This window comes from Anolis sagrei, chromosome X (genome assembly GCF_037176765.1).
Source record: "Anolis sagrei isolate rAnoSag1 chromosome X, rAnoSag1.mat, whole genome shotgun sequence".
Taxonomy (NCBI): domain Eukaryota; kingdom Metazoa; phylum Chordata; class Lepidosauria; order Squamata; family Dactyloidae; genus Anolis; species Anolis sagrei.
Window position 1 is genome coordinate 8,257,892 of NC_090034.1, and position 21,911 is coordinate 8,279,802.

A 21,911-nucleotide genomic window follows, 5' to 3' on the forward strand; every position below is an offset into this window, starting at 1 on the left:
ATTGTGCAGTAAGTGGCAGCTCAATCAGATGTCAAAACTTCTCAAGATAATCTGCCATTCCAATGTTTATAAGTTGCCTAAAGGGTTCTTGAAGCTCAGGGCTTTCTTTGCAGGGTATTTGTGTTTCCTGCAACCCACTTTCAGTCTGAAAAAAATCATTAAATTTTTCAGGTTACATGGAATGGAGCAAACAGAGGCTGGTTCGGCAGATTGCAAAGCTGGAGAAAGTGAGTAACAGAGACTGAATAGCTATCTTAGAGCTGGTGGGACAGAACTTGTTATAGTTCCCGAAAAATATTGTATCCTTTAGTTTGTGAGCCACATCCCCGAGCACAATTCAAAGTGCTGGTGTTGACCTATAAATCCCTAAACGACTCCGGCCCAGTTTACCTGTCCGAATGGATTCTCCCGTATGAACCATCAAGGTTGTTAAGATCTTCTGGAGGGGCCCTTCTCTCGGTCCCACCACCCTCGCAATTGCGTCTAGTGGGGACGAGGGACAGGGCCTTCTCGGTGGTGGCCCCTCAGCTCTGGAACTCTCTCCCACTGGAGATTAGAACTGCCCCTTCTCTTCTGACTTTTAGAAAGTTGGTGAAAACTTGGCTCTGGAATTTAGCATTTGATGAGTGAGTCAATAACTTTTGACCACACAGACGGATTGTGATGAATTGTGATTTTACTTTGACGACTTGGCCTTATGTAATTATATGATTGCTTTTTAATGTATTTTATATATTAGTGTGTTATGGGGTGTGATGTTTTAAACTATTGTTTATGAATCTTGTTGTAAACCAGCCTGAGTCCCTCTCCAGAGATCAAGAAGACTGGTATATAAAAGTTCTAAATAGATAGATAGATAGATAGATAGATAGATAGATAGATAGATAGATAGATAGATAGATAGTCCAGTAGGGACCACTTGACCAGGGACCACTTTGACCAGGTACCACTCTCCAACATTAGTTCCAAAAGGATTTTGGACCAGTTTTTGGTCAACTTTAGATTTGGTTTGGTTATTTGGGGTGTTGATTCAGAAAACTGTATTGGACAGACCACATCAGCTCTAGTTTCTGATACAGAACATATGCCATCCAGTAGTCACCAACTGCTCACCCACAGAAAACCATATTTAATAAGCACTATAAGATGGTTTCACAAGACCAGTCGCTCTTGTTGCAATGGTGTAGTAATGGTGAGGCCGTGGACCATATTTTAATTCTTGCGGACCACTGTGAGTCCATGGACCACAGGTTGGGAACCACTGTCTTAATCTGTGACAAAGAGATCGAACCCAAAGGCTTCCTTCTTTTTTCTTTGCACTGTAGTGCTTCATGAGCATTACAGATTAGCATTTTCATACCAAAACAAGGCTTCTTGTGTTTGCAAATCAGTAGGAAGAAGCTCTGAATGACCGCTGCTCATTTCCTCCTTGCAATTTTCAGAAAATAGATGGGCTGGAGAATGACAGGCTACAACGTCCACAAGTCAGTGCCTCACGTGTGCTCACCCCACCAGCTTCTGCACACTTGGATCCATCTGAGGAATCGGATCCTCCAGAGAACTTTGAGCATCTGCACAAGATAATAAAGAAATTGAAAAGTCAAAGAGTTGCCCTTCAGGATCAGCTGGCTCTTAAAGAGTTAAGTGCCTAGCAGATGTCCAATCAATACTATGTTGGCCTTATTAACAAAAGACCCTCCTCGTAAATGTCCAGCAGAATAACTTATTAGCAGCAGTGTGACCTAGCACCAGTAGATCAAAGTGATAAAAAAGGAAAGCATACAGGGTGAGTGGGCTTATTAACAAAAGACTCTCCTCATAAATGTACAGCAGAATAACTTATTAGTGGCCCAGCACTAGTAGCCCAAAGTGATTTTAAAAAAACCATGCAGACCAATGTTATATCTTCCTTAGAAGGGATTTCTTTATAGCAAAATAACATGGTTGCACTATTTACAAGAACAAGGTTCCATGACACAAATAAAGTTCAACCTTCTCACTGGAGCTTCACACACAAGGTCTTCTCATACCGAGGCTTACCTCACACAGAGGCTTCTCTCACAGACTTAGGCCTACCTCACACAGAGGTTTCTCTCACAGACTTAGGCCTACCTCACACGGTGAGGCCTTCTTTCACAGACTTAGGCCTACCTCACACTGTGAGGCCTTCTCACAGACTGAGACCTTTCTTCCACTGAGGCAAACTAACACAGAGGCCTACTAAGTTACAGACACACCTGCTTATATAGAACTGCAGCTTTTGCTGAGTGATTGCATTCATTTAACCCTTTCAGTGCTTGACTCACATTTTTGTAATTAAAAATATCTAGTTAATTTTTAATTTTTCTGACATACTATGCTCTTTTATCCAAGTTTTGGAAGATAATGGTGAAAAAAAGTGAAAGAAATGTCTGGAAATCCCAAGTTTATGTATGCATGTTTACAGACTTAGGCCTACCTTACACTGTGAGGCCTTCTCACAGACTGAGACCTTTCTCCCACTGAGGCAAATTAACGCAGAGACATACTAAGTTGCTAGGCCTGGGCAATGCATGGTTCGAAATGATTCTAAGGTACTTACAAAACTAAAGTTCTGGTGGTGAAAATTTCAAAACTCTAACAAAACTCGCAAAATTTCATTATAAATGGAAATTCCTAATTGGTTCTGTCATAAAAATCGCCAATAATAAAATAATTAAATTTTGAAAGTTTTGTTAGAGTTCTGAAATTTTCACCACCAAAACTTTAGTTTTGTAAGTACTTTAGAACCATGGATTGCCCAGGCCTACATAGAACTGCAGCTTTTGCTGAGTAATTGCATTAATTTAACCTTTTCAGTACTTGACTCACATTTTTGTAATTAAAAATACCTAGTCAATTTTATTATTTCTGACACACTATGCTTGGAAGATAATGGTGGGAAAAAAGTGAAAGAAACTTCTGAAAACCTTGATCGCTATCCCAAGTTTACATATGCATGTGTTTTTGCCTATTCTGGATAATTTGAATGAGAGATATACTCAGTTCACATCTCAGAAAAAGTGCTCTCAGGGGTGGCTCGTCCATTACGCAAAGTAAGCGGTTGCGGTACACTTTTTTTGCCAGGGGCGCAGAGACGCCTCTGTAAATGCCCCTCGAACGCCACTTGAGGAGCACCCCCTCGGCTCACAACAGCCCTAGCAGTCTGGGGGGAGCCTCGGCTTCCTTGCCTCACTGCCGGGCGATCCTCTTCCCAAAGGGGCCGAGCCCTTGAGCCTCACCTAGCCCCTCTCGTTCCTGCTCCATATCAATGATTGGTTGAAGGGGGGGGGGGTGTGCCGAAATACTGTTTGCCTACCATTGAAAATTACCTAGGGCCGCCTCTGAGTGCTCTACATATGTCAAATATGTGCAAGAACCACTGGGTTATTGTTTTCCCCCTTCCAGAATGATTCTGAAACAGTGAGCCTACAGAAAGCTTTCTCTTATGGTTAAACCAGTGTGTAGGAGGATCTACACCCTAGAATCCCATTATGACACTGCCAAGTATCTTGGGATACACCTCTCATGCCGTACTCAAAGTATGGCTGCATGGCATTCCTTGTGTTCCTTGTATTGTAGAGGTGACGCCGTAAATGAGTTCGGGCCAGAAAAGCCATACAAATACAATAATAATAATAATAATAATAATAATAATAATAATAATCTTTATTTATACCCTGCCACCATCTCCCCGATGGGGACTCGGAGCGGCTTACATGAGGCCAAGCCCAAACAACAATTACAATAAAGAAAAAAACCAAAACACAAACCGAAAATGTGAACAATAGCATCATATTAACGTAAAACATATGCATACATAACAAAAATTACAATAATAACAGACACAATAATAATGGACGGGCTACATGTAATGATTAAAAGACAAACTGATTAAAACTAATTAAAAACTCAGACGAGATAAAGAAGAGAAGCAGGTAATTTGCAGAGGAGAGCTCAATTATAGGGGGGGTTGTGGAAGCAGACTTTCCCACGAGTGGGGGGACGAATACTCCGATGACAGAACTTGAGGGTGTGTAATAATGTGAAATTGTGTACCTACATTGTTTGTTTGCATCTGTAGGAAAGAAATACAGAAGTTGAGAGAGGAAGTGAGAGAACTGGAGAAAAATGAAGAAATACATTCTAGACAGACTGGGACTGATGCCACAGAACCGCCTGACCAGGTTGAAAATGACATTTTGATCCTATTTGGTACAGTATGTTTCCTAATATTGTCTAGCTTCTCTCAAAGTCCTCTGCTTGGGCTGTTTGGAGTTTGCATGTTGTCTGGCTTTGGACTTGGATAGTTCCTTGGATGGCTTGTCTGCTTAAAGCCTTTCTCCAGCCAAGAATTGAATTGTATGTTTACCTCGATTGAAAGAGAGAATGCCTCCGGGACTCTCCCAGTAGGTGCCTGGAGAAGAATAATGTATAGCCTCGTATCAATTAAAGCAGGAGTAATGTCTATCTGAGGGGATCAATGGAGGCAGAACGCATCCTCCCCAAGGGAGATTTCTGTCCTCGCTTTCTCCCAGGCTAATTTTTTAATGGCAGAGAGCTTCACACTGTTGAAGCACACCTCTCTCCTCCACCTTTTGCATTGAATCTTGTATGTTAGATCTGTGTCCTAATCTAGTCTTCGTTTTCTCTTTCCTTCCCTTCTTCTGGATTGCTGCCTCTCCATGCGTATTTTCCTCCATGTTCTTTCAACCAACAAACTGGAATTTCTCCCTGAATGCCAACAGTCACACTCGGTTTCTATGGTACGCTTAAAGAAATTAAACTTTGTGTTTTCGTCACCTTCCTCTGCGGAAAGTCACAGGGAAGAGCAAGCAGCTCAAGTCATCCAAAGGCAATGGAAGGCCTATAAAGCCAAGGTGATGCTTTTAAAGTATTTTTATTATTATTTTATTAATAATATTTTATTTTATTTATTATTCACTAGCTGTCCCCTGCTACACATTGCTGTGGCCCACATGGGGGTTCTGTGTGGGAGGTTTGGCCCAGTTCTATCGTTGGTGGGGTTCAGAATGCTCTGTGATTGTAGGTGAACTATAAATCCCAGCAACTACAACTCCCAAATGTCAAGATTCTATTTTTCCCCAAACTCCACCAGTGTTCACATTAGGGCATATTGAGTATTCATGTAGAGTTTGGTCTATATCCATCATTGTTTGAGTCCACAGTGATCTCTGGATGTAGGTGAACTATAACTCCAAAACAAAAGGGCACTGTCCACCAAACCTTCCCAGTATTTCCTGTTGGTCATGGGAGAACTGTGTGCCAAGTTTGGTTCAATTCCATCGTTGGTGGGGTTCAGAATGCTCTTTGATTGTAGGTGAACTATAAATCCCAGCAACTACAACTCCCAAATGACAAAATCATTTTTTTTGAATGAAGGACATACATTGGGTTCTTAGGTGTATTGTGTCCAAATTTGGTGTCAATTCGTCCAGTGGTTTTTGCGTTCTATTAATCCTACAAACTAACATTACATTTTTATTTATATAGATTAATATTATTTTATTATTAATATTACTTTAGTATTATTAGTAGTATTTTAGTATTATGCATGGATCCTCCGGTAGCACAATGGGTTAAACCCTTGTGCCGACAGGACTGCTGACCAGAAGGTTGGTGGTTCGAATCCAGAGAGCGGAGTGAGCTCCCATCTATCAGCTTCAGTTTCCCATGCAGGGACATGACAGAAGCCTCCCACAGGATGGTAAAACATCTAGGTATTCCCTGGGCAACATCCTTGCAGACTGCCAATTCTCTCACACCAGAAGCGACCTTCTGTTTCTCAAGCAGAAGAGCAGAAGAGACTTAAAAAGAGACACAGCAGAAGAAAAAAGCCAAAACCCCCCCAAAAAATTACAATGCATGCACAAAACCACATATATATATACACAAACACGCATATACACATATATACAAACATACTAACATACATGGGGTGAGCTTCTGCTGTTAGCCCCATCTTCTGCCAACCTAGCAGTTTGAAAACATGCAAATGTGAGTAGATCAATAGATACCGCTTTGGCGGGAAGGTAGGGCACTCCATTCAGTCATGCTGGCCAGACGACCTTGGAGGTGTCTATGGACAATGCTGGCTCTTCATCTTAGAAATAGAGATGAGCCCCACCCTCAGGGTCGGACATGACTAGACTTAACGTCAAGGGAAAACCTTTACCTTTACTACATGTTTAAATTATTTTGGGCTATGGTGTTCGTTTTTTTAAAGCCTACTTTAGCAATAATTGAGTGCAAAATCAAGATTTAAATAATTATAAGAATATAAATGGACTATAATTATAAAAAAAAAATTGTAATCGCTGTGTGGGCCTCCCATACTTTATTTCTGAGTTTCTGATAGTGGTATATGCCAAATGGAAGAGGGGTTATGGGATGCAAGAAGAAATGAGCAAGCTTGGTTCCTAGGAACAGGAAAATGCTTATTTGTAATCTGTAGCTTTTTCATTTCAGATTGAAGGGGATGCACTGGATAAGGTGGGTATGCACAAACTACTGCTGAGATTAAATCTTTCTTTACCATTTAACTTTTAAAATATCACATTATATTGGTTGAACAAGAATATTGCAAGTGCGAAGAGTCCTGGCTTAAATTCACTTTCTCTTTTGAAACTGATGTTTACTGCATCTGGGGTGACAATCCCCATTAGGATTTGATATGAAATGTCATATACCATTTTTGTTGGGGAATCTGAGCTGTTAGGCTCAAAGATAACCTTCAGTTGGGACAATTCCACCATAAATATAGCAGAGAACCAGAAGCAAACTTCATAACCATAGTAGGGTGAACTGGGATAGCCTTCAATATCTTAAGATGGACCAGGATTTCAAAATCAGAACTTTAGTTTCAAAAAATATATATTGAAGTATAAGAAATAGATTTTTGATTGAAAAGGTCTTGGAGCTAACTAGCTTACTAAGCCTCACCTTCTAATGGAGATAAAAGTAAAAACATCAATGCAGCTACATTTTGCCTAGAAAGAGGCAAAATGTGTCCTTACTGGAAGGAAGAAAAGGCAGAAGAGTCTGAAAAAGGGTGGAGAGACCAGATCACATGGTCAATCCAGCGCAATAAAACTGAAAGAGAAGTTCCCTCACAGACTTCCATTACTACATCATCAAAGGGGGAGGAGACAGTGGCTAGCAGTGAAGAAGAAAGACAAAGCCCTTTAGGGAAACTTGCATAGGAATGTGGGGGAAGGAAGCCCTCAGATTAGCATGGTCTCTAGCCTAGCTACTCATTGAGGACTGGAAACTTGATGACACAAGAGACTTGTGCAGTCAGTGGAGAAAACCCAACAATTTGCAATGTTTTCGTTTCTTTATTTTACTAAAACAAGAATGTTGGTGTTCTTTTTGCCAAAATACATTCTTGATTCAATCCAATTACTGAACTTCCAACTGACGAAACTATCTAAAGTTCCAAACAGTGTCCACAGGCTTCTGGAGCATGGGATCCAAGATTTAGTTTCAAATGTTGCAACCAACAATCATGCTGCTTTCACAGCTAATCTTGATTGTTGGCCGTCCTCTCAGCGATTCTGACTGAATGCCCCAGTTGAGATTTTTCTCCTCAATGTCCCAGAAAGGAAGGCACAATCAAAGGAAGGCACAACCCTTCCTCAGCCTGCCCCACCCAAACCTCTTGTGTTTGGCCAACAGGCTGAGTAGTTGTTGCTTCTGGATGTGGCTGAGGGAGTTGCTGTTGTTGGCTGTGTTTTAGTTCCACAGCCAACCCCTCATCCATGCTCTCCATGATATTTCCAGCTGTGGGCATGTGTTTGCAAAATAGTCTCCCTGTTTGGCACATTTGAACATAATAATAATAATAATAATAATAATAATCATCATCATCATCATCATCATCATCATCATCGCACTGGGTGCCGTGCTAAAAGATCTCAGCCGGCATTTGGAAAAAATAAACATCGACAAAATCATGATTTGTCAACTGCAAAATCAAATCACCCATCTGTCAGGAGTGATTTGAATGCAATATTCCTGCTTCTTGGCAGAATGGGGTTGGACTGGATGGCCCATGAGGTCTCTTCCAACTCTTTGATTCTATGATTTTATGAAAAGGCCACCTTACTTGGATCTGTGCGCATCATTCGAAAATACATCACACAGTCCTAGACGTTTGGGAGTGTTCGACTTGTGATTTTGTGATACGAAATCCAGCATATAGGTCTTGTTTGCTGTGACATACTGTGCTTTTGTGTCAATAATAATAAATATTAATAATTATTATTATTATAATAATAATAATGAAGAGAAACAACTGGAAAAGCTGACACGATATAAGGATTTAAAGATCAAACTGCAAAGACTCTGGCACAAGGCAGTCAAGGTAGTCCCAGTGATGATCGGCACACTGGGTGCAGTGCCTAAAGACCTTGGCCTGCACTTAAACACAATCGGCGCTGAAAAAATTACCAGCTGCAAAAGGCCACCCTACTGGGATCTGCACGCATTATTCGCTGATACATCACACAGTCCTAGACACCTGGGAAGTGTCCAACGTGTGATCCAATACAACAGCCAGCAGAGTGATCTTGTCTGCTGTGGACTCATCTTGTGTTTCAAATAACAACAACAACAACAACAACAACAACAAAAATAATACTTTATTGATACTGGGTTGTTGTAGGTTTTTTCGGGCTATATGGTCATGGTCTAGAGGCATTCTCTCCTGACGTTTCGCCTGCATCTATGGCAAGCATCCTCAGAGGTAGTGAAGTCTGTTGGAACTAGGAAAAGGGGTTTATATATCTGTGGAATGACCATCTCTTGTCTGCTGGAGCTAGGTGTGAATGTTTCAACTGACCACCTTGATTAGCATATAATGGCCTGACAGTGCCTGGAGCAAAATCTGGCTACCAATATTAAAAAACTCTAAAATTACAACAGCACAACAATAGAGAGGAAACAAACAAGGACATCTAATCACCTCTCAACAAAAGTTTGCTCTAGGCACTGTCAGGCCATTATATGCTAATCAAGGTGGTCAGTTGAAACATTCACACCTAACTCCAGCAGACAAGAGTCCTTTGTCCCACCCTGGTCTTTCCACAGATATATAAACCCTTTTTCCTAGTTCCAACAGACCTCTCTACCTCTGAGGATGCTTGCCATAGATGCAAGCGAAAGGTCAGGAGAGAATGCCTCTAGACCATGGCCATATAGCCCGAAAAAACCTACAACAACCCAGTGATTCCTGCCATGAAAGCCTTCGACAATATACTTTATTGATATACCACTGTATCTCCCCAAGAGGACTCAGGGCGGTTTCCAAGTAACAAACATCAAAAACATGCAGGATAAATAACATAAGCATAGAACTATCAAAACGACATAAGCATACAATTATCAAAATGACACACATATATATTAAAAGTAATCTGCCAGTTCTTCATACATACTGTTAGGGCCAAGATTTCATAAACTAGGCAATTAGGACCTAGGAAATTAAGGCTAGGGCCTAGGTTCTGAAAGTACATCTTAGCATGGTGTCTGCGTACTGGTAGGTTTTGCTTATTGTTCTTCCCCAGGTCTGTCTTCAGTCACAGATCAGAGTTTCCACCTTTTCTCTTGAATGGCAGGACAGTGCGGATGTCACAAGGGAAATAGTCCTTTTCTGGCATCCCCTGCTGTCCCCTTGGGCTCTGCATTCATTTGTAGCTGTCATCTTTCAAGGGAGAATTTCCATTGATTTCATTCCTCTTTGTATTAGGTGGCTGTTGTACTCCAGGCAGCATTCAGGGGACATTTAGCTCGACAGAAGCAATTATCACGTTACGCACAAGGTCAAAATCCTCACCACAAACCCAGCACTGAGAATGAGGTAACTATCAGATCAAGTAGGGTTTATAGTCACAATATGCATTGGTACTCTTTTCCTGTTATGTGTAAACAGTCTGCTACACAGAGGAACAGAAATACCCAGTCCTAGTTTCATACTGGATGCCCCTTACTTTTCTCCTTTATTTAATAACTAGCTTGGGTATGCCCAGAACGCATTTGTCCATTTTACAAAATGCATAATGTTGTGGGTGAACTACAACTCACATCATGCCAGATTAACCCCCTGAAACTCCATCAATACTTACAGTTTGTTATGTTGGGTAAATATGTTCTAGATGCATCATCAGTGGGGTTCAGTATGCTCTCCAGCTGCAGGATGCACATCCCACCATGAACTCCCACCATGGTGGGTCAGTCCCGTCAAATCCCTCTAGTAGATTCAGCTGGTCTTGGGGGTTTTGTGTGCCAAGTTAGGTCCAGGTCCACCATTGGTGGGGTTCAGAGAGCTTTTTGATTGCAGGTGAACTATAAATCCCAGTACCTACAACTAACAAATGTAAGGGCAAATTTCACCAGTATTCAAATTAGGGCATAACGGGTATGCATGCCAAATTTGTTGCAGCTCCATTGTTGTTTGCATTCACAGTGCTCTCTGGATGTAGGTGAACTATAATTCTTATAAATCAAGGTGAATTTCCCCCAAAGGCCTCCTGCATTTTTTGTTGTGTCATGCGGGTTCTGTGTGCCAAGTTAGGTCCAAGGGCATCATTGATGGGGTCCAAAGTGCTCTTTGATTGCAGGTGAACTATAAATCCCAGTACTTACAATAGCTATAAATCAAGGTGACTTCCCCTCCCAAACCTCTCCAGTATTTTTCTTTGCTCATGGGGGATGCCCTTCTCTCGCTCCCGCCCCCGTCTCAGGCACGATTGGTGGGGACGAGAGAGAGGGCATTCTCGGTGGTGGACCCCCCATCTCTGGAACTCCCTCCCCAGGGAGATTAGGCTGGCACCCTTCCTAGCCACATTCCGTAAGGAATTAAAGACGTGGATGTTTCGTTGTGCTTTCGATTGACGACTCCTATAACAAATGGCTTGTATCATGACTTGAATTGACTTAGACCAATCCCTGAGGCATAAAACTTTCAATATCTGTTACAGTGATGATTAATGGATTGCCTATCCAAAGTTCTGAATACCATTTGAAGGGAGAGTTCTCTTGAAGAGTGGGAGGGTGCCATTGAGCTCCTGGTGGACTTTCCAAAAGCCTCTAGTTGGCTGCCATAGGACAGAATTCATCTCAATGCAGGCCTGATCCAGCTGGACTCCTCTTATGTTCTCCTGTATCCCTGTTTCATACTCATGCAATCATTTTTAATTTATTTATGTAGAGTATTTATACTCTGGTCTTCAGGCACAAAGGCTTTCAGAACAGCTTACAAACTGTTAATTTGACAGTGCCATGCCCTCAGGTTTACAATATAAATAATGGCACACAAGGAAAAGAGAATCTCTGGGAGGGAGGGAATTGAATCCAGTAGCTACTCCCAGCTCTTCTTTCCCTCTGGGACCACAATAGGGGCAACTGAGGTGGAGGAAGGGCCTTCATCTTCTTCTAGATCAATGGTTCTCAACCTTTCTAATGCTGCGACCCCTTAATACAGTTTCTCATGTTGTGGTGACCCCCAACCATAACATTATTTTCGTTGCTACTTCATAACTGTAATTTTGCAACTGTCAATCTAAATACCTGATATTTACATTAACAATGACGTTAATGAGACTGTAATGTAAATAGCTGATATGCAGGATGGAATTTCATTCACTGGACCAAATTTGGCACAAATGCCTGAAATGCCCAAATTTGATAGCAATACAAATAACAGATTCCCATATTAGTTTAGTGTTTACACCTTATTTTATTTTTCCGGTTATTTAATATTTAATGTTTATTTTACTTAAGTGATATTTGTCTTGACTGTTCTAATGTAGGACAAATCCTATGTAGAATCATACTACATATTTTTGACATTAATATTGAAATCTGAAATATATACAGAAAGTCTTTACTTTCTGCAGGTCATTTGGGAGATGTAGTTGCTGGGATTTATAGTTCACCTACAATCAGAGAGCATTATGAATTGAATAAAACTTGGCACACAGAACTCCCATGACCAACAATAAATACGGGAAGGATTTGTTGGGCATTGACCTTGAGTTTGGGAGTTGTAGTTCACCTACATCCAGAAAGCACTGTGGACTCAAACAATGATGGATCTGGACCAAACTTGGCATGAATATTCAATATGCCCAAATGTGAACCCTGATGGAGTTTGGGGAAGATAGTCCTTGATATTTAGGAGATGTAGTTGCTGGGATTTATAGTTCACCTACAATCAGAGAGCATTCTGAATTGAACCAAACTTGGCACAAAGAACTCCCATAAATACGGGAAGGGTTTGTTGGGCATTGACCTTTAGTTTTGGAGTTGTAGTTCACCTACATCCAGAGAGCACTGTGGACAATTATGGATCTGGGCCAAACATGGCACAAATACTCAATATGCTCAAATGTGAACACTGGTGGAGTTTAGGGAAAATAGACCTTGACACTTGGGAGTTGCAGTTGTTGGGATTTATAGTTCACCTACAATCAGAGAGCATTCTGAATTGAACCAAACTTGGCACACAAAACTCCCATGACCAACAATAAATATGGGAAGGGTTTGTTGGGCATTGACCTTGAGTTTTGGAGTTGTAGTTCACCTATATCCAGAGAGCACTGTGGATTCAAACAATAATGGATCTGGGCCAAACTTGGCACAAATACTCAATATGCTCAAATGTGAACACTGGTGGAGTTTAGGGAAAATAGACCTTGGCACTTGGGAGTTGCGGCTGTTGGGATTTATAGTTCACCTACAATCAAAGAGCATTCTGAACCCCACCAACGATAGAATTGGGCCAAACTTCCCACACAGAACTCCCATACCAACAGAAAATATGTGTGTTTCCTCATGATCTTTGGCGACCCCTCTGATGCCCCCCTCATGACCTCCCCAGGTGTCCCGACCCTCAGGTTGAGAAACCCTGTTCTAGATCCAAACATGTTTCTTCTCTCCATCTGAGGCCAGAGCGATGTTAGTTGAAATGGAGAGATGCCATTTCAATCATAGCTTGGAAAATCAACTTCTTGAACAACAACTGGCCATACTGACTGGAATGTTCTGGAGATCTTTCTCCTGTGTGTCTTCAAGTCAGTTCTGACCTATGGCAACCAAAAAGTGAACCTATCACCTGGTCTTCTTGGGAAGATTTATTGAGAAAGGTTTGGCCACTTTTTGCGCCTGAGAAAGCATGACATATCCAAGCTCACCTAATGGGTTTCCATGACTGCGCAGGGATTTGAATCTTGGCCTCCAAATTCATAGTCCAATAATTCTACTACATCACATTGGCTAATGTCTGGGAATCTTAGTCCCAAAAATTACGTTTCCAAGCTTAGCTATTGCTGCCTGCAAGAGGGTAAACTCAGCTTTTGTAGGTTGTTTTTCTTTGTGGCAAAAGGGAGTCTTTTTTGGTTCAAAGCAGAGCCCCTGGTAACACAGTGGGTTAAACCGCTGAGGTGCTGAACTTGCTGACCAAAAGGTCAGCGGTATGCATCCAGGGAGCGGGGAGAGTTCCTGCTGTTAGGCCCAGCTTCTGCCAACCTAGCAGTTCAAAAACATGCACATGTGAGCAGATGAATAGGTACCGCTTCGTTGGGAAGGTAAACGGTTATTTTGGTTCACAGCGGAGCCCCTGGTACCATAGTGGGTTAAACCGCTGAGGTGCTGAACTTGCTGACCGAAAGGTCAGCAGTTCACATCCAGGGAGCAGGGTGAGCTCCTGCTGTTAGACCCTGCTTCTGCCAATATAGCAGTTCAAAAACATGCAAATGTGAGCAGAAAAATAGGTACTTCTTCGGTGGGAAGGTAAACAGTGCTCCATGCAGTCATGCTGGCCACATGACCTTGGAGGCATCTATGGATAATGCCGGCTCCTCGGCTTAGAAATAGAGATGAGCCCCCCCCACCCCCCCACCCCCCAAGTCGGACTCAACTAGACTTCATGTCAAGGGGAAACCTTTACGTTTGGTTCAGATCATCTTCCTCCCCACTAAGACCAACTAAAAACGTTCAGGAATCCCCTACTTGGGCTTTGATGGTCTCCTGTGCTTATTTTCCCACTGCTGAAGAATACAAAATCCCCAACAATGGGGGAATGGGGGCAACATTGAAACAAGAGAAACTGCCACAGTGGAATAAATTCACTTGCTTTTTGGGTAAATTTCCTAGACTGCAGATTCATCATGTGGGTCCAGCCCATCACAAATCACTGCTGATTGCAGCATTGGAGAAGATGATGTGAGGCTGATTCAGTCGGTTTTCCGGGCTCACATCACACGGATGCAACATAAAGAAAGGTGAGTGCAAAGAGTTCACATTGTTTGCAAGATTATTTCAAAACAGTGTCTTCAACTTTACAACTTTGGGCTTTGGCTAAGAAAAAAAATCCCTAAAAATTGGGGGATGACCCAAATGTTATAAAACTTGGTGGGCTAAAAGTGGTAGATATGCTCTCCATGTGCGGTGATTTTTACCCCTCTAGCCCTAAAACTGAGGGGACACGGAATGAAAAAGCTCATTGAGAAAGGCGCCTGTTTTCGGAAGGCGCATGAAAACGGGGGGGGGGGGGGGGGGCTACGAATGAAACAAACAGAAACAGATAGCTATTCTATCCAAATGCACAAGACTAATTCTCAGGACTGCAGTAAGTCAATCGATTTTGAATATGTTCATATACTGTGGACTCAACCAATGTGGAACACTGTGGACTCAAAACAATGATGGATCTGGATCAAAATTGAGTCCACACTGTGGACTCAAACAATGATGGATCTGGATCAAAATTGGCATGAATGCTCAATAATGTGAACACTAGTGGAGTTTAGGGAAAAGAGACTTGACATTTGGGAGTTGTAATTCCTGGGATTTATAGTTCACCTCCAATCAAAGCGCATTCTGAACCCCACCAATGATAAAATTGGGCCAAACTTCACACACAAAACCCCCATGACCAACAAAAATACTGTATTTTCTGATGGTCTTTGGCGACCCCTCTGACACCCCCTCACGACCCCCCCCCAGGGGTCCTGACCCCCAGGTTGAGAAACACTGGGTTAGAGAAAGAGGCCTGAGAGTGGTCTGTTGGCTAGCAGAGCTAGCTAGTGGAAATAATTCTACAGCTATTAGGGAAATAGCTGGTAGAGGAGGGAAGCGATAGATCCAGGATAGGACTAACTGTGTTGGTATAGAATTACTTTGAGAGAGCAATCCTGTCAGTATTTCTGTGGAGGGAGGGAGAAGTATTACATGTGTAATTTAGTCTGAACTGTTTAAAGCAGGGGTCCTCAAACTAAGGCCTTGGGGTCGGATGCGGCCCTCCAAGGTCATTTACCCAGCCCTCGCTCAAGGTCAACCTAAGTCTGAAACTACTTGAAAGCACACAACAACAACCCAATCTCATCAGCCAAAAGCAGGCCCACGGTTCCCAATGAAATACTAATAAGTTTATATTTGTTAAAATTGTTTTTCATTTTAATTATTGTATTCTAAAGTGTTTTTGCACTACAAATAAGATATGTGCAGTGTGCATAGGAATTCATTCATTTTTTTCAAATTATAATCCAGCCCTCCAACAGTTTGAAGGAGAGTGACCCAGCCCTCTGTTTACAAAGTTTGAGGACCCCTGGTTTAAAGTAACCATACACTTTTAAGCCAGTATTTTTGAAACAGCTAAGCTTGATATCTGTATTGTTCCTGTTCTCTTAAATAAACATCATTGTTTTTGTTATTCACAACATCTGCCTCACGTGTGCCTCTGTGAGTGAAGTTTTAAAGGCAGTTCCCTGCAACAATTAAGAGTCTTGGTGGCAGTGTAGTTTTTAAAGATCAATATTTATTGTTAGCTCAGAAACAATAAAGATTTAATCCAACACACTCTTGCTTAAGAATACTTCCAGTAATCCAAGGGCTTAACAGCACTTCTAAGTTGGTGGGTGCCAGAAGGCTTTCAAAAAGGGGTTTTCGGCCAGAAGAAAGTTCCAGCTTTCTTTGCAGCTTTTTGTTTTGGGGGCTTTTAGTCACAGAAGCCACATCCAATCTTAAGTGGTGTTCTTCTGTTTGGTATTTTTATATTTCCCCGTATAAAGCCTCTCTGTCAACAATCCTTTACATTTTGGTTTGCAGTGGTTGGGATTTTTATTTTCAAATAAATCCTCAACATCTTTATACAGTGCAATACTCTAGCCATCAGACTTCTCTTTCATGGCTCTTTCAATTCTCCACTTTTTGCAGGTCACGGATCTCTAGCCTCGAGAGTCGGAAAGCAAACCCAGTTGCCTTCGCTGGAGAGGAAAAGCCAGTCTGGTCTCCATTCAGACATGCGCCTCTTGCCTTCACTTTAGTGCCAAGTAATGTCATGTCTTGTTGCTGTATTACCTTGATACTTTCTTTATCATTCAATCTTTGCTGGTTTGTGTGGACTTAGCATAGGTGCGTTTTCTCCTGTTTAGACTCATTCAGCTACTACTTGGATACTTCTAGCCACTCATTTTCCATCTCATTTCCTAGGTAGAGTGCATATAAGTATCGTATTTATTCATTTATTTATTACAATATTTATATTCTGCACTTCCCACAGGGGACTCGGGGTGGATTACAAAGCACATATACATGGCCATCATTCAATGCCATTAGACATACAACATATATAGACAGACACAGAGGCAATTTAACATTCCAGCTTTCCAGCTTCATGAGCACATGTCCATTCCAGCCACAGGGGGAGCTGCCACTTCACTGTCCACTTGTGACACCAAGTCCTTGATGGAGTACTTCCTCATTCTTCTGCACGCTGCTGGAAGGTTTTATGGCATCGTAAATTAGTTAAATTAGCCTCCCTGCATAAAGCGGTACTTAAATTTCCTACTTGACAGATGCAACTGTCTTTTGGGCTGCATAGGTCAACAGCAAGCTAGACTATTAATGGTCGGGAGCTCACTCCAACCAAGGCTGGCTTCGAAATCATAACCTCTCGGTCAGTAGTGATTTAATGCAGCTGGCTACTAACTAGCTGCGCCACAGCCCGGTCCTACGTCAGGACCGGGCTCTCTCTGTGTGTGTGTGTGTGTGTGTGTGTGTTTTGGGCCTCAGGTTTACATCACAGACTGATTCGATCGCAAAGGCTGCTGAGAGCAAGCCTAAGGCTAAACACAGGCTTGGCCCTCCGTCTTTTAGCGGAGCAACCGAGTCATTGATTTTTCAATTGTTATAACTTTTATACGTTGACAGCCATTCCATCACATTGATTTTTTTACATAGGCCGCAGAGTAAGTATCAATTACTGCGGACTTCATCGGGTTGTTGGGAAGGTTAATAACTAGCATTACTTAACAGCTTAACCGTTCCAGACACAAGCTGTCCAAAACATATAAAGCGAAGAGACGGCCCACGGCGGGAATGGCGGGAATAGATGGATGGCCCATTTCATTGTTGCTATCTGTTATCTGCAATAGAGGGGAATTGATAACATACCAATTGATTTTCCCCCGTCCGCGGTCGCTGCCCGTTCCCACTGAGAGTGAGCTTGCCTTTTATTGTGCGATCAGGAGAAGCTTTGCCTGCTGCATTGAGGCTCCCCTCCATATTGGGAAGGAAACCTGTACTTTTGTGATTTCTCCCTCTTCTTCTCATTCGTCTCTTTGTTGTTTGATCAAATCGTATTGTCCGTACCGTGTCGAGCTACACTGTTGTCAAGCTGCTGTTTGTGTGTGAGGGGGAGAAGAGAAAGGAGGCATTCCTATCGCATAGGGCAGTCTTTCCCAACCTGGGGGTCAGCACCCCTGTGGGGGTCACAAGGGGGTGTCAGAGGGGTCGCCAAAGACCATCAGAAAACATAGTATTTTCTGTTGGTCATGGGGGTTCTATGTGGAAACTACAACTCCCAAATGTCAAGGTCTATTTTCCCCAAACTCCTCCAGTGTTCACATTTGGACATATTGAGTATTTGGTCCAGATCTATCATTGTTTGAGCCCACAGTGCTCTCAGATGTAGGTGAACTACAATTCCCAAGGTCAATGTCCACCAGACCCTCCCAGTATTTTCTGTTGGTCATGGGGGTTCTGTGTGGGAACTACAACTCCCAAATGTCAAGGTCTATTTTCCCCAAACTCCTCCAGTGTTCACATTTGGGCATATTGAGTATTTGTGCCATGTTTGGTCCAGGTCTATCATTGTTTGAGCCCACAGTGCTCTCGGATGTAGGTGAACTACAATTCCCAAGGTCAATGTCCACCAGACCCTCCCAGTATTTTCTGTTGGTCATGGGGGTTCTGTGTGGGAACTACAACTCCCAAATGTCAAGGTCTATTTTCCCCAAACTCCTCCAGTGTTCACATTTGGGCATATTGAGTATTTGTGCCATGTTTGGTCCAGGTCTATCATTGTTTGAGCCCACAGTGCTCTCGGATGTAGGTGAACTACAATTCCCAAGGTCAATGTCCACCAGACCCTCCCAGTATTTTCTGTTGGTCATGGGGGTTCTGTGTGGGAACTACAACTCCCAAATGTCAAGGTCTATTTTCCCCAAACTCCTCCAGTGTTCACATTTGGGCATATTGAGTATTTGTGCCATGTTTGGTCCAGGTCTATCATTGTTTGAGCCCACAGTGCTCTCGGATGTAGGTGAACTACAATTCCCAAGGTCAATGTCCACCAGACCCTCCCAGTATTTTCTGTTGGTCATGGGGGTTCTGTGTTCCAAGTTTGGTTCAATTCCATCATTGGTGGAGTTCAAAAATGCTCTTTGATTGTAGGTGAACTATAAATCCCAACAATTACAACTCCCAAATGACAAAATCAATCCTCTCCACAACCCCACCAGTATTCAAATTTAGTTGTATTATTGGATATTTGTGCCCAATTTGGTCCAGTGAATGGAAATACATCCTGCATATCGGATGCTTACCGATTCATAACAGGAGCACAATTACAGTTGTGAAGTAGCAACGAAAATAATGTTACTGTTGGGGGTCACCACAACATGAGGAACTGTACTAAGGGGTCGCAGCATTAGGAAGATTGAGAAACACTGGCATAGGGTTTGTTGTTCAGCGCATTGTCTCAAAGTACTCTCTTATGTACCAACTAGCCATCCCCCGCCACGCGTTTCTGTGACCCAGTCTCTGTGTATGTGATTTGTGTGTATATATGTGTATATATTTGTGTATATATGTGTGTTTGCATATATATGTGTGTGGTTTTGCGCATGCCTTGTATTTTTTTTTGTTCTTTGGCTTTTTAAGTCTCTTTTGCTGTGTTTTTCAGTGTTTTTATGGTCGCTCTTTGGCCTGATAGGTGTATTGTGTCCAAATTTGGTGTCAATTTGTCCAATGGTTTTTGAGTTATGTTAATCCCACAAACGAACATTACATTTTTATTTATATAGACTAGCCATCCCCTGCCACGCGTTGCTGTGGCCCAGTCTGTGTACATGTGTTTTGTGTGTGTATTTATGTGCTACTAACCATCCCCTGCCACACGTTGCTGTAGCTAAGTCTGTGTTTTTGTGTTTTGTGTGTTTATATATGTGTGTATGTGCATGTCTATATTTGTGTATATGTGATTTTGTGCATGCCTTGTATTTTTTATTTTTTGGCTTTTTAAGTCTCTTCCATTGTGTTTTTCAGTGTTTTATAAGTGATGGTCACTTGTTGGCCTGATAGGTGTATTGTGTCCAAATTTGGCGTCAATTCGTCTAGTGGTTTTTGAGTTACGTTAATCCCACAAACGAACATTACATTACATTTATTCATTTATTTATTTATGCTGGCCATCCCCTGCCACGCGTTGCTGTGGCCCACATGGGGGTTCTGTGTGGGAGGTTTGCCCCAATTCTATCATTGGTGGGGTTCAGAATGCTCTGTGATTGTAGGTGAACTATAAATCCCAGCAACTACAACTCCCGAATGTAAATATTCTATTTTCCCCCCAAACTCCACCAGTGTTCACCTTTGGGCATATTGAGTATTCGTGTAGAGTTTGGTCCCGATATCCATCATTGTTTGAGTCCATAGTGATCTCTGGATGTAGGTGAACTACAACTCCAAAACCAATGGACACTGCCCACCAAACCCTTCCAGTATTTTCTGTTGGTCATGGGAGTTTGTGTGCCAAGTTTGGTTCAATTCCATCGTTGGTGGGGTTCAGAATGCTGTTCGATTGTAGGTGAACCATAAATCCCAGCAACTACAACTCCCAAATGACAAAATCATTTTTTTGAGTGAAGGACATACATTGGGTTCTTAGGTGTCTTATGTCCAAATTTGGTGTCAATCCATCCAGTGGTTTTTGAGTTCTGTTAATCCCACAAATGAACATGACATTTTTATTTATATAGACTAGCCACGCATTGCTGTGGCCCAATGTGTATATGTGTTTTGTTATATGTTTGTGTGTGTGTGTGTGTTTGTCTGTATATATGTGTGTGCATGTATTGTAATGTATTTTTTAATTTTGTGGCTTTTTAAGTCCCTTTTGATGTCTTTTTCAGTATTTTTATGAGTGATGGTCACTCCTTGGCCTGATAGGGGTATTGTGCCCAAATTTGGTGTCAATTCATCCAGTGGTTTTTGAGTTATGTTATTCCCCTTGAAGTGACTGGACTGACCTTGAAGGAGCTGGGGGTGGTGACGGCCGACAGGGAGCTCTGGCGTGGACTGGTCCATGGGGTCACGAAGAGTCGGAGACGACTGAACGAATGAACAACAACATACATATACATACATATACACACACACACACACACACACATACACTAATAATCAGCCTCAGTTGAACATATATTTGGCTTGAATAAATGGAAATTTGGCCTTTTGGATGGGTACCTGAACCCTCACACAGGGGGCATGGTAAATTGATATATGACTGATTGGCAGCTGAGATAAATGAGTTTCAGAAAACAGGAGCCAAGATGGAGGTTGTAATTGGTTTCTAATAGCCTAATCCTAAACATAATGCAAGTGTGTATTAGAAGGAGAAATTCTATTGTGCTGGTCTCCATGGAAGCACAATTAGGAAGTTTCGCGTCTCAAAGTGGTTCTGAAACAAAGAAATGAAAGCTGGCAATGGGGTCTTGGCTCCAAATGCAGTATAGTAATCCAGCTAATAATAGGCCCTGCCTAGTTCCAAAAAGAGAAATAGACCTAAAAAGCAAGACCTCTTAATTATTCTCTCTGTTCTCAGGGAACTTGCTTTGTTTGCCTCTATCCTTAGTGCAATTAGTTCATAAATCGTCCCACTCAAAACTGTTCTTTCCCCACCCCGAAGTTCCACAAATCTCCTTTATCCCAACGGCAGCAGCCCATAAGAAATAAACGGGTCCATAGCACTTTCAGCAATGGGGAAAAAATATCAAAAAGCAAGCAAATCATTTGCCTAACATTCTTTTAAATGGTTCCTGAAATATACAAAGGTTGAATGAAAAGTAATGCCTCATAGAATCATAGAGTCAAAGAGTTGGAAGAGACCTCATGAGCCATCCAGTCCAACCCCATTCTGCCAAGAAGCAGGAATATTGCATTCAAATCATCCCTGACAGATGGCCATCCAGTCTGTTTAAAAGCTTCCAAAGAAAGAGCCTCCACCACACTCCAGGGCAGAGAGTTCCACTGCTGAACGGCTCTCACAGGAAGTTCTTCCTCATGTTCAGATGTAATCTCCTTTCTTGTAGTTTGAAGCCATTGTTCCATGTCCTAGTCTCCAGGGCAGCAGAAAACATGTAATAATAACACAGTAAAATAATAAATAACTTTGACTCAAGTATAAGCTGAGAGGGGCTTTTCAACCTTAAAGTTCTTCCTCATGTTCAGATGGAATCTCCTTTCTTGTAGTTTGAAGCCATTGTTTCGTGTCCTAGTCTCCAGGGAAGCAGAAAACAAGCTTGCTCCCTCCT

The 21,911-nt window shown here is 42.1% G+C and overlaps 1 protein-coding gene across 2 annotated transcripts in view; it reads left to right on the forward strand.

Annotated features, from left to right (window-relative positions):
* LOC132782162 (IQ domain-containing protein E) overlaps positions 1-21,911 on the forward strand; it is a 55,531-nt gene that overhangs the window by 27,449 nt on the left and 6,171 nt on the right. The window contains exons 13-20 of one of the 2 annotated variants that reach the window (XM_067460543.1): positions 172-227; positions 1,443-1,639; positions 4,103-4,205; positions 4,767-4,898; positions 6,508-6,531; positions 9,788-9,898; positions 14,194-14,321; positions 16,255-16,370. In XM_067460543.1, the coding sequence (XP_067316644.1) occupies positions 172-227; positions 1,443-1,639; positions 4,103-4,205; positions 4,767-4,898; positions 6,508-6,531; positions 9,788-9,898; positions 14,194-14,321; positions 16,255-16,370 (867 nt within the window). The remainder of the gene's footprint in view (positions 1-171; positions 228-1,442; positions 1,640-4,102; positions 4,206-4,766; positions 4,899-6,507; positions 6,532-9,787; positions 9,899-14,193; positions 14,322-16,254; positions 16,371-21,911) is intronic. The other variant, XM_067460544.1, reaches the window with a different exon arrangement.